Below are 13,311 nucleotides of genomic sequence, written 5' to 3' on the forward strand. Positions count from 1 at the left end.
TTCATTTTTACAACTGATGCTACATCTATTACTTGGATTTTACCAGCAAAGAAACAGAGGCACGGAGAAAGAACCTGCCCTGAGCCACACAACCAGGACAAGAGAACCGAGATGCAAACCCTGAGCCCAGGCCCCGCACCGCCAGGCCGCACCCCTCTGAAGCACCACGTGGTCGTGCACCTTGAACGAGTGTGCCCAAGAGGTGCCGGCCAGGTTTTACACAGCCGAGTCAACGCAAAACCCGCAATAATTTGATGGGATGCTTGCTAAAACATGGCAAAGTGCATTTCTTTATGTTTTTCCACAAATCTCTGCTGCGTGTGATCTCTTTAGGTACCAATTTAGTGATCTGCCACTCTGCCCAGGGCAGTAGGAATTCTCTTCCAGGTGCGGCGGTTAAGACAAAACCGCTCATGGGGCGCCTGAGTGGCTCAGTCAGTCAAACGTCCCGACTTTGGTCCGGTCATCATCTCGCGGGTTCTTGAGCTCGAGCCCCGCATGGGGCTCTGTGTCACCCGCTCAGAGCCTGGAACCGGCTTCGGATTCTGCGTCTCCTTCTCTCTCTCTGCCCCTCCCCAACTCGTGCTCTATTTCTCTCTCAAAAATGAATAAACAGGGGCGCCTGGGTGGCTCAGTCGGTTAGGTGTCCGACTTCAGCTCAGGTCACGATCTCGCGGTCTGCGAGTTCGAGCCCCGCATCGGGCTCTGGGCTGACGGCTCAGAGCCTGGAGCCTGCTTCCGATTCTGTGTCTCCCTCTCTCTCTGCCCCTCCCCCGTTCATGCTGTGTCTCTCTCTGTCTCAAAAATAAACGTTAAAAAAAAATTTTTTTTTAATGAACATTAAAAAAAATTTTAATTAAAAAAAATAAAAAAGACACAACCGCTCTTATCTTTCAATCACAGATAGGAGGGAGTCCTCTAACACTCCCTGAAAGCACCCGTGTACCTGCACGAGCGTGTGTACGTGAGGATGAGAGCGCGGGAAGCAGGTACTCAGTGCAGCGGCACGCACGCAACGAGGAGACCGGGAATAACATCGAATGTTTACCCGCCAACAGAGCAGGTCCCAAGCGCCTAATGAGTCCGCCCTGCTCCTCACCAGCAGAACTCTGCTTCGGCTACGCAACTTCCATAAAAGTGAAATCGTAAACATTTTAATTCTCCTAAATTGAACCTCTTCTTCCGGATGCGGGACATTTTTAAAATCTCAACTCCCTCAAGAGTGTTTGCGGTACAAACCTGGTCAATATTGAGGCGAAGTGGCATCAGTGACACTCTTAGGCAGCATTCCTGCGGTGACCTGCCAGACTCCGGGCGCACATGTAACGCTTTCACTGTCAACTACGAGAGGAGAAAAACATTCCCCCCCACCCCATGACATTACAATCTCGTTTTCATTTAAAAAGGACAAACAGAAAAGAAAAGGAAAAAAAAATCCCATTTCTCTTTCTGACACGAGAACTAGAAGTGGAGCTGTTGACCTTTTCCCTTAAGAGCCTGACTCAGACTTTTCTGGGTCACACGCTCCCTGAAGAATCTCATGAGAGGTATGGATTCTCCTTAGTGGACAAGATGCGGGTGACGGTGTCGTCTCCTGGGGGTTTGCTGGGCCCCTGAAGCTGACTACAGCCATACTCCAAAGACGGCTGCTATGACGTTTTCTTCCAGCGAGCCTGAGCGAATCATTTCTCTTCCACTAAAACTTGCAAAGTGTTCGAAATCTGGAACATTTCCAGCTTCCGGCAACACTAAGTATTCTGTGTAGATCACTATGGACTTCTGGTTTTCCTCAGGCATCAATATACTGGCAATTATAATTAACGGACCCTCCAAGTGACGTGTAAAATAATTTTTAAAACATAAAACTTTAAGCAGCATATTTAAAAGGGATTTTCATGTTAAAATGAAAAAAAAAAAAAAACCAACCCAGCAATTTTCCCCAGTCTAAATCTTCTGCAGTTAGATATAATAAAAACACTTTTCCAAAACTAATATAATGACAGAAAATAGGAGGTCTTAAATCTTACCATGTTGGAATGAGCTTTTCGAGGCATCTCTTTACTGCAATACAGGTACAAAAACTTGTTCATTTGTGATGTTGCCAGACGATCTCGAATTTCAAGATCCTGCACGATGAACACCTGCCGGGAGACCGGGTGCTCTAAGAGGCTGGACTCGCATTCCGGCTTGCAAGGCGGGTAGACCTCGTGCTGAAACTTCACCTTCACAGCCAAGAAGGAACACACAGCAATTTTTTACTTTTTATTCAAATTAGAATTCCTCTTTCAAATGCAAAATATCCCTCACCATTTTTTGAATCCTCACTTTCGGAGAACATAACAGTTCTTTATTTATTCACGTATTTATTGATCTATGTGTCCCCGACAAGGATAAGCTTGACTGACATTTCTTATTTGATCTTGGCAAACTCCCTATCCTTTTCAGGCAAAACCCTCAACAGGAGTAACACACACGATCAGCACCTTGCGTACCTGTGAAATTGCTTGAAAGGGAATCAATGCATGCAGGGTTCAAGTCCCAAAGAGGGAGGCGGGGGGGGGGGACGATCCTCACTACAATATTCCTATGTTAAGTACCCTAATATATGACACTGGGCACAATCCCAGACAAGCTGAAAGGATTAAATGCATATAATGTCATTGGTGGCCTGAACATACTGGTCCCTGACATTCACGAGGGACTGACAGAGGTGCCATCCAACGGCAGGCCCTCTCACATAGACACTCAAAGGCAGTGGTTCCCCAAGTGTGGGCCTGGAAAAGGGAGTTATCAGAATCGCCTGGGGACTCATTAAAAATGCAAATTCACGGGCCCCACCTCAGACCTACTGGATCAGAAACTCTGGGGCCCAGCAACCTGTGTTTTAACAAGCCCTCGAGGTTGCTTCTGACCCCTGCTCAACTCTGAGAGACACTCCTCTAGGGAAAGCCTGGGAAAACACAAAACCGCTCAAACTCCCCAGAACATTTAAGAAAGAAAAAGAGGTAAAAGTTTTACGGGACCCCTTGCACTTCTCCAATCCAGAGGCGTGGGGCTGGCGGCTCAAGACCACAAGGTGGGGGCGGGACTCCAAACCCCCATTAGTGCTCCCACCTCAGGGGCTTTTTTCCTTCAAACTGCCGTCTCACCTTGCTTAACTGTATTTCCATTAAAAAGTCATGGTTTCTTCCTTTTCCCCCACACACCACGCTACGTCCATGCCTCGTGGGTGTGTGAGAAGGTGAGCTGTGAGGACTGCTATAAATGGAGAAAAAACGAACAACAGCAACCAGCAACGACAACAAAACCTTTTGTTGCAGGAATATTCAAAGAAAGGCAATGAGTGACCTCAGGAAAAACAGTAAGATAAAAGGAGAAAATGAAGATTATAGAACCATCAACATGTTGCCACAAACTGTATTTCTATGTGTCAAAGCCAAACACACGTTTAACAAGTACTTCGGGAGCCTCGAGCCCTAGCCTAGCACCCAGCAGGATGCCGGAGAGAGTCAAGGGCGCACATGGTCCCTGCCCCCTGAGGCACAGGCTTTACTGCACTGCCCTCACCTGCTCACATAACGGTCCTTCTGAATGGAGGCCAGGGCCTGGGTCTTATTCATTTTGGTGAACGTGCCTCTAACACAGGCTCTGGCACAGGGTAGGTGCCCCAAAATTGTGCTGAATGGAAATCACTTAAGTTGCCTTAGTTTGGTAAACATACAAACAATGTGAATAACTTTACAAATGAAGAGCTTTTATATTAAAGGAGTAACTTAAATTACATAGTTTTCAATACTCCTTTATTAATACTCCTTAAAATGACAAATTCTACGTATGCTGTGAAAAGAACATAGTGGCCTGTAAAACAAAACAAAACAAAACAAAAAACTTCTAGTAAGTTTTTGTAGAAACTTGTAGAGACAAGAAAACTTGGGGCGCCTGGGTGGCGCAGTCGGTTAAGCGTCCAACTTCAGCCAGGTCACTATCTCGCGGTCCGTGAGTTCGAGCCCCGCGTCGGGCTCTGGGCTGATGACGGCTCGGAGCCTGGAGCCTGTTTCCAATTCTGTGTCTCCCTCTCTCTCTGCCCCTCCCCCGTTCATGCTCTGTCTCTCTCTGTCCCAAAAATAAATAAAACGTTGAAAAAAAAAAAATTAAAAAAAAAAAGAAACAAGAAAACTTCTTGTAGAAATCAACTTACATATAACTTTTAGCCGGAGAAGTAGGAGGGACTGTTCCAAAATCCTTTCCTCCATAAAGATGCCAAACAAGAGAGACTTCTTTAACAACATACCGGACGACAGGGATGGGAAAGTGCAATGGGGCTTTGCTTGTATCTGTCTTCTTAATGGGCTGACTAAAATAATTCTCTCTTATTACAATTGCATCATCAACCATTATTTTTACAATTGGTTCTTCTTCCTTCTCCTACAACAAAGAAACAGGGAACACATCCTATCTTGGCGCAGTAGAAACCACTGATTACACTGCTTATCTCAAGATTTCTTGATTCTGAATTCTTTTTAATAATTTCAATATACAAAACGGGGCTAGTTACAATGTAGTAATCACTACGTTGGATACTCTGCATTAACCATAAAATGGACTTTCTGTTCTACGTAAATCATTCCATAAAAATTTTTATAGTCTTCAGTTTGGCTTTTACTATTTGTTTGATAATAAAAAAGGCACAGATATAGCAAGTGTCTATCTGTGTGTATGTGGAGGGGGCTGTATAGTTCTCTAATTCAAAGTCAATATTACATTTCAAACTTAACGTACTTCAACATGCTGACCAAATTACCATGATCCTAATAATGAACTTGTTGAGAGTTTGACTGCTTTTTAATTTCCCAGGATGTAGTAAAACAAATAGCCTTACCTGCCAAGTCACTACTGAGCAGTTTAACACATATATACACTAAATGGTGATGCATAAAGTTCCATTTCAGCACCAATGCTTACCCATTTTAGTAAACTGTGGATTCATTAAATCCAGACCATCCTTTTTATTTTATTTTATTTTATTTTTTTCAACGTGTATTTATTTTTGGGACAGAGAGAGACAGAGCATGAACGGGGGAGGGGCAGAGAGAGAGGGAGACACAGAATCGGAAACAGGCTCCAGGCTCCGAGCCATCAGCCCAGAGCCCGACGTGGGGCTCGAACTCACGGACCGCGAGATCGTGACCTGGCTGAAGTCAGACGCTCAACCGACTGCGCCACCCAGGCGCCCCAGGACCATCCTTTTTAAATATGAGCATGACTCTCTGGGGCACATGGGTGGCTCAGTCACTTAAGCCTATGACTCTCGATTTCGGCTCAGGTCATGATTTCACGGTTCGTGAGATCAAGCCCCACATTAGGCTCTGAGCTAACAGTGCAGAGCCTGCTTGGGATTCTCTCTCTCTCTCTCTCTCTCTCTCTCTTTCTCTCTCTCTGCCCCTCCCCAACTCGTTCCCTCTCTTTCAAAATAAACAAACATTGAAAATAAATACATTAGGGGCGTCTGGGTGGCGCAGTCGGTTAAGCGTCCGACTTCAGCCAGGTCACGATCTCGCGGTCCGGGAGTTCGAGCCCCGCGTCGGGCTCTGGGCTGACCGCTCAGAGCCTGGAGCCTGTTTCCGATTCTGTGTCTCCCTCTCTCTCTGCCCCTCCCCCGTTCAAGCTCTGTCTCTCTCTGTCCCAAAAATAAATAAACGTTGGAAAAAAAAAATTAAAAAAAAAAAAGAAAATAAATACATTAATGTGAGCATGACTCTAACATGGAAATGATACGTATCAACCATCCATCAGCCTTCACACAAACCAGATCTTATCTTTCCCAATTCTTGGACTAGCAACTCTACATAGCACTCCTTTCTGCCACTTTAATACTCTGAAGAGCTATCTTACTACCCACAACATCTGCAGCTTAATAATCTATGTAGAAAATTTTGCAAACATAGAGCGTTCTTCTCTGAGTTTCTGAGAAATGTGTCATAGAAATAGTAAAGTATAGCAAACATTTGCAAAGCCTCCATAATAAATTACAAAATGAAGTCATTCTCAACTACGAAGAGTTAAAATAAAACCTCAAGACTCTTTTTCAGGTACTCTTTGGTCAATTTTACTTGTAACACTACCTTAAGGCCTCAGTTACATGATCCATTTATTACCTGAATAGTTGCTCTTGGTGCAAAAAGAATGCAAAAGTCGTCATTCTCAGTGGGAGCACCTGTCATTGCATCACTGATCAGGTGGTGTGTGAATGAGGTGTAAGCAGGGCCGGGCTCCTGAGACACGTTCCCACTCTCATCTGGAAACAGGAAGAGGTCTGAACAACATGGCTCCTGAATCTGAGATTTTTCATTCAAAACACCTAGGTAAAACAAACAAAAACCAAAAAAAAAAAAAAAAAAAAAAAAAAAAGAAAACACTCAATTTTGGCACATTTTGAAACATCGACAATAATGCTTGGTAACCATTTTAACCACATGTCAGCTGCACACTATGTTGAATGTTTTCACCGGCCATATCTCATTTCTGTCTGACAATAACCCTCTGGCCACTACTAAGGAAACTGACAATAAGTTTGATGTTCTCCAAGCAAACAGTGAACGACGGTCTCATAAAGTCATAGAGAGTCTCCTCTCAGTTATTTGGCATCAGTGAAGCTCAGAAATTCGGCAGCAGCTGATTAGTGTTGACTGGAGGTCCGTTAAAGCCAGATTTTCATATGAACAGCTCTGTCCTGTGGGTGGAGCTCTGGAAGAAGCTTCTGGGACAATAACGCAAGGGGAGGGAAAGTGGTTACTATGGCCGTCGTCCCTCCCCTAAAGACTACAGGAAATCTCTGCTTCTGGAGGGGGGTGGGTTGGAAACAGCGGCCACGCGGTTTTCGGCCAGGGCGTGGTGCCGTGTGAGGGACGCGCTACTTCATCCGGTGCTGGATAGCCCAACGGGACGCCTGTTCTCAGGTAGCCCTGTCAACGTGAAGTTCACAAAAGACCGCACGTGCGCCAAACCTGAATGTGAACGTACGTTTTTATGCATTTCTCCCACGTATCTTTCTCCATTCAGTCATTCCAACCACTGGATGGATGGAGAACGCGAAGATGGAGAAAGTGCCATTTTAGCCTCAAGAGGCTCCCAGACCAGATTTTAAATTCTTCTAAGTTACTCATCCCTTATAAGTGCCTGTGCACCAGAATACGGAAGCTGTCCAGTAAACATTCGTGAAATATTCTTTCCCACATAAGGAGGTTGGCTGCTAATGTTTATTACAGATAATGTAGCACACACAGGAAGCTAAAAGTTCCTGTTTGTTTCCTGAGTTGTAATTTATTCTAAATTAGAACGAAAGCAACATTTAACGCTAAACTTTTCTAACACCAGGAGATAATCTTTTAAAATTAAGATTTTAGGATATGTAGAAATGACTACGTTCATCCAATTAGAAAACAAACACTTTTTAGATGGATGCTTCAAAGTATTTAGATGCTTCAGTCTGGCTATCAAGGCTCTCTCACCGGCTGGTTCCTCCCCGCCTCTCCACCTTTACTGGCCAATTCTTTTCAATGAGAAGGGAGCTTGCGCTCCAGTAACCGCCTGGGCTGTGAGATAATTAAGGCTTGTGCATGCTTCCGTGCCTCTGTCAACGTTCAAGATCCTGCCAAGATTACCTCCTCTCCCTTCCACATACCTAAACCCCGTCCACTCTTGAAAAGCCAATTCATGTCACTTGCATTGAAGTCTAATGAGATGGTTCCCATCCCTCCTGAACAGCAGTTGGGGGATGGTGACACTTTCTGAAGCTCTTTCTCATGTCGTTTCTCAATCGTTCTAAGTAAGAGCATCAGTTTGGTTTAGTGCGGATCTGTTTTACGAAACTCTACGCCAACAGAAAAAGATAAGCTCCGTTTTCCGTTTAATCTGTGTCCCCCACAACACCCCGGCCAGTGTCGTTTATCTACTAGACACTCGATGAACACAAGCTGATTGACTAATAAATATCCACCCAAACTCAGACTTGTCTTTTCGTTACTAAGTTACTTGCTGAAGAATGTATATGCGTACAAATAACGTAAGGCTCAACTACGGCCCCGAAGTTCCCGGGGGAAGAAGGCCGGGCCCATCGTACCGTTAGACTGGCCTTGTGCAGACGCAGTGGCCTGCTGCAGGTCAAGCTCCTCCATAGCATCACTCATCAAATCCCGTAGCATCTGTTGATCTGCTTCTGGAAGTACTGGGCCTCGTGAGGATGAGCGGCCACCGGAATCTACCTACAGCCAAAAAGCCTAATTAAAAATAACCGAAAATGCTCTAAGAAGCAAATGACTTAGCATGATCTTGTCCCGGAAATACACTACATTTTACAAACACACCGGAAGCAGGAACGCAGGCAGCGTTCCACATTCTGCTCGGCAGCGCTTACGTCTTACGTTTTTAGCATCATCACCATCACCCTGACAACTACTGGCAAACGGAAATAAATATGCCATCAGGTCCCAGCCAGCACAGTGAACTGGGGTCGTGAAGAGACAGCACATTAGAAGAGACAGGATAAAAATACTGCAGTGAGGCTGGGGGAGAGGGAGTCTCTCTGCAGAGTTAGGTCTGCTCAGATCTGGCAGCTACAACAAGGCTCGCCCCTTTGACACCAAAAGCCGCTGCAGATCAGAGCCTCAGGTCTTGGGATGAATGGACATCTGTCCAAGGACGGCAGGGGGCACACAGGAGGGGAAACCTACTGAATGGGGATTCTGGGGGCTCATCTCCAGCAGGGAGCTTAACCATTTTGGTCAGTGAACTGTGCATTCCTTACATCCAGATCACGCTTTTCAAATGGGAGCAGGACTCTGAACTGGAAAGATCTCATTTGAAAGGGATAATTTAAAGTAACTCTTAGTAAACCGGAGAATGTTTTTAAAAAGAGAATAAACAGTAGAGAGGGAGTGCCACGAATCACCTTCTTATCGGTGGGAATATAGCAGGAGCAAGGAGTCAAAAACAGAAGTGTAACACAAATGAAGGGTAGAAGCAGCCCCTGAACAAAAGAATGCAAGGTCCATCAGGCCCTTACTAGAGCCTCCATCACCAAAGAGACAGAATTCTGTTCACAGACCAGACCGTGACAAAGAATGAAAAAACACTGAACACTTAAAAATGCTAAACACACTCGACACTGTTCACTCTAGACATAAGAGAGGACAGAGAGGTAACGTACGGGGGCATAAGAAAGCACTGAACCGGAAATCAAAATACCTGAATCTCGTTGCCATTTTGGCTACTAGTTTGGGCGAATCACCTAATTCTCTGGGTTTTAATTTATTCACCTATGAAACAGAGGTGATAATCTTTACCCTGTCACACCGGGTTAAGGGAAATCACACAGGAGAACATAGACTGAAAACCGAACAGAATCCCACGTAACAAACATGAAGGAGAACAGAGGCCTCTGGAAACAATATGAACACCTGCATCTCCCCCTCTCAGAAGCAGTTTTACACACGACTTGCACATCGCAAGCTCTTACATGCTAAATGTTTTCTTTCTTCCTGGAGGTGAGACGAAAATAACTCAAGTCTGGAAAAAAGTATTATGTTGGCCGAGAAGATTAAGGTTTTGAAACAAAGAATATCAGACAGCAAAACGGTTTTCCAAAAAGGCCCCTGGAACCACCTTTCCAGACCTCATCACTCTGACAGTAAATAATAGAGGATTTTTCAAAGTTTCTTTTCTACCTCGTGACGGTCATGACGACCTCACTGACTACACCTGTCACTCGTGTGGCTGCAACGGGTCAGGGTGAGTTAGTTGTAATGCACGATACCGCTGGCTGTACCTTTGTCTTTCTTTCAGGGGCTCCAGGCTCCGTCTCCGCCTTGTTAGCCGCATGTAAGTCCCCATAGCTTGCGATGTACTGAATGAGATTCATTAACGCAGCACAAGAGTCCGAGCATGTTCTGATATGGACAATGTCACTCGAACAGTGTAGCTCAAAGCGCGGCTCAGTCTGGGCGCACACAAGGGAAAATGGATGAAAACATTTTCCAGGGGCGCCTGGGTGGCTCAATCAGTTGAGCGTCCAATTCTTGGTTTCAGTTCAGGTCATGAGCTGACGGTTTGTGAGTTCGAGTCCCGCATAGCACAGAGCCTGCTTGGGATTCTCTCTCTCCCTCTCTCTCTGCCCCATCCCTGCTCGAGCTTATGCTCTTTCTCAAAAATAAATAAACTTAAAAAAAAAAAATTTAAGAAAACGTTTTCCAAACGAGATAAGAATTTCTTTTGTTGCATAGGTTTACATTAAATAAAGTAGAATATAATTATTCTTGCCACAGGAAATGTGTATTTATAATGACTAAATCCCAATTTTAAAACATTTTATCTACTTCCAACCAAAACAATTTTTACAGTAAATTCAATACTTTAGTCTCTCCTATAAAAAGGACTTAGATAAAAATTCCCATTTATTTTAATAACTTACTTGCTCTCCATCAGAATCAGATTTCACTGCAGTTATGGTTAATTCCAAAAGCCCCATATCCATCACACGAACATAATCTAAAATTTTTTAAATTAACAAAATATCTGAGCAAAGCTTTCAAAAAATGCTGATCCAACCAACATGTATTAAAACTAGCATCTCTTTAAAATTCATGGCAGTTGGTGCTAAAAATATTTAAAATGCAATGGAAATATAGTTTCATCCTTTAAAAGTCCTACAATTCCCTTTATTTAGAAACAAAATTAATCTTTTACTAAGTAAACAGAGTATATATAACTTGATGCACTTAACTGACATTCTAAGGACATTACAACTTCAAACTGGTATTTAACAAGATCCTTAGTTCAATGGCATCATTTCAGAGTTCAAATGCTTTAAAATATTCATGTACAAAAAATAAAGAGCATTCATCTAACCCCAGATTTTGTTTTTCAACTCTTACCTCTATTCAGATTTATAGTAACAGTATTACACTTGTCAGACAGATGCAAAGCAGCTTCATCCAAGATTATTCTGAGGAAAAAAGATAAAATCAACCTCTAAACACTTAACTTGGAATACCTAACACGTGATCACGGCACACTTAGGTGTATCGTTCTTCTGATACACAAGTCATCAAAGTCATCTACAGTTTCTTACAAGTGCCATCTGACATTTCTTTAAAACTCACTGCTTCTGAGTCCTAGAAATATTTGATTTGTGTAAAGAGTAAGACTGAATCATCTGCTCAAATTGTAAATTTTCAGCATGTTTTAATAGATGCCCAAATTCACAAGACCTAAATTATGAAAATAAAGTGTATTAGGTCATATGGGAAGTTTATATTCTGCTTTAAGAAGTAAACTACCAATCTCAAGAATTCATTTCCTCCCTAAAAATAAAAAAACAGTGATAAATAGAAGAGATGGGACAAATCATCTGAAATCTCAAAGTTGAAAACCTGGACAGAGAGACAGGACTATGAGTAAAAGAATGCTGGTTTTAATAAAAGATTGGGACTTGAATCGAGTTTAGCTGAGTATCAGTCAGCATGTTTGGACCAGCTGAATTTAGTAGTCAGCAAAGTTCACATAGACACCTGAGTGTAGATGATGATTTATCCAAGGCCACACTACTCGATACACTGAATGTTTCCACAGTGAGAAGAGATCGGATCGGCAAATAAAGAGGCCTAATACCGAAAAGAAACAAAAAAAAACATCAGTTGGCTACAACAACAGAAACTCCCTTAAAAGAGCAGCGTGAACCTTAATTTGAATTACGTATTTTTTCAAAACTCAGTACCTACTTTGAATAGAATTTTATTTAGTCCATCTGTGAACTAACCTATAATCAAGTGCACAGCTCCAGAGATGAACGTGAAAAGTTGTAAATGAAGTTGGAGGATTATATCCCAGGACAGGTTCATCAGCAATATTCAAGAAGTATAAAATCTATAATCACAAAAATATTAAATGCCCTGCTTTAGAGGGAAAAAAAAAAAAGTTTTGATAGGATATCCTTAATACCAATGTAAAATAAAATATCTCACAGAAAAACCCACCGTTTATTGGAAAAATCAAAGCTAAAAGTAGAAAATCATCATTTTGAAGGAATTCATTTCAAAAAAGTATTTGCAAAACTAGGGTCTGAAACGATGAGAGAGGCCCATCTGACAACTGCAATGCTACAGAAGTCCTGGAAAAATCCTATCTTATGAAACTGAAGTACGTATGATATACTTTTACATTATTTTGCCAGGGACAATTCTCGAAAAAAATAAATTTTGCTAAAGATTGCTTACACTCCGCCTGGTTTTCTACATAATCCATTTTGGGGAAAAGTTATTTTTCCCTACATTATACCTCACTCAGTCTCAGTCTCTCTTACCGACATCCGTTCTCCCATATTTCTATCTAAATAGGGTTAGACTAACCTCTCCCTTACAACCGAGTTCAGCGTTCACCCCAACTGTCTCTTTCCCCTCACCACACTGTTCTAAGCCTCCTTGTGTTCCCTAAATGCTTTTATGAAAGCTCTCTGAAAACTTTCGAGTATGAACTAATTTATTATTTTCAGAGGAAAGGAAAAAGTTCCCCTTTCTAAGGAAAATGAACAAGAATCATTGTACAATTCTCACAGAGAAAAGAAATTAACCAATTGTTATTTCATTAATCAAACAGTTGTTGCACTGGAAATTAATTACAAAAATCATTCTAAGTGCCTCAAAGCATGTTACTGGCCTAGGGAATCACTCTGCAATCACTCTGAAATATACCTTAAGGAATACAGGGTTAGAAGTGCAAGTCAATACACCATTCATCTCTTCTCTATACCAGGTGCTCTAAGATTCTGGGTCACAGAATCCCTTCCCTTAAGTGACATACACGATAACTGTCTGTGGGAGATTTAGGGTCCAAACTTTAAGGTAAAAAAATCAATTTCGTTCTGGAGTGGTGATGATGTTCCACTTCCTGACCTGAGAGGTGGTTATTTGGGAGTGTTTACTCCAGGGAAAACTCAGTGAGCACTGCTCCTTTATGATCTGTGACTTCACAGTGTGTGTACTACATGTCAGTATGAAGTCAGAAGGAGACCAATACGCACGTAACAACTCTCTTACCTGTTCGTGCCAGCTAAGCCCAGAAGGAAGCATCCTGTGCTGGAGTGTGGCTCCTTTCAATCCTACAGCAATGAGAAATTCCTACACACAACAACACGAAGAATTCCATTTACCACCTATGTAATCCTCTAAATCAAAACTTGAAAAGTTTTTCTAAGGGAAAAAATGTGTTGCCTTTTATGCAATCACTTGGAGCTAGGAATCAAAGGAATGGCAAGTACAT

General features: G+C 42.7%; 1 protein-coding gene across 1 annotated transcript in view; it reads right to left on the reverse strand.

The window, feature by feature from the left end:
- ATG2B (autophagy related 2B) overlaps positions 1 to 13,311 on the reverse strand; it is a 76,379-nt gene that overhangs the window by 18,443 nt on the left and 44,625 nt on the right. The window contains 12 exon segments of the mRNA XM_043556964.1: positions 1,240 to 1,341; positions 2,028 to 2,222; positions 3,150 to 3,258; positions 4,199 to 4,425; positions 6,156 to 6,358; positions 8,120 to 8,261; positions 9,824 to 9,994; positions 10,466 to 10,542; positions 10,929 to 10,999; positions 11,565 to 11,657; positions 11,813 to 11,919; positions 13,089 to 13,169. Coding sequence (XP_043412899.1) covers positions 1,240 to 1,341; positions 2,028 to 2,222; positions 3,150 to 3,258; positions 4,199 to 4,425; positions 6,156 to 6,358; positions 8,120 to 8,261; positions 9,824 to 9,994; positions 10,466 to 10,542; positions 10,929 to 10,999; positions 11,565 to 11,657; positions 11,813 to 11,919; positions 13,089 to 13,169 — 1,578 coding nt within the window.

This window comes from Prionailurus bengalensis, chromosome B3, assembly GCF_016509475.1.
Source record: "Prionailurus bengalensis isolate Pbe53 chromosome B3, Fcat_Pben_1.1_paternal_pri, whole genome shotgun sequence".
Lineage (NCBI taxonomy): Eukaryota > Metazoa > Chordata > Mammalia > Carnivora > Felidae > Prionailurus > Prionailurus bengalensis.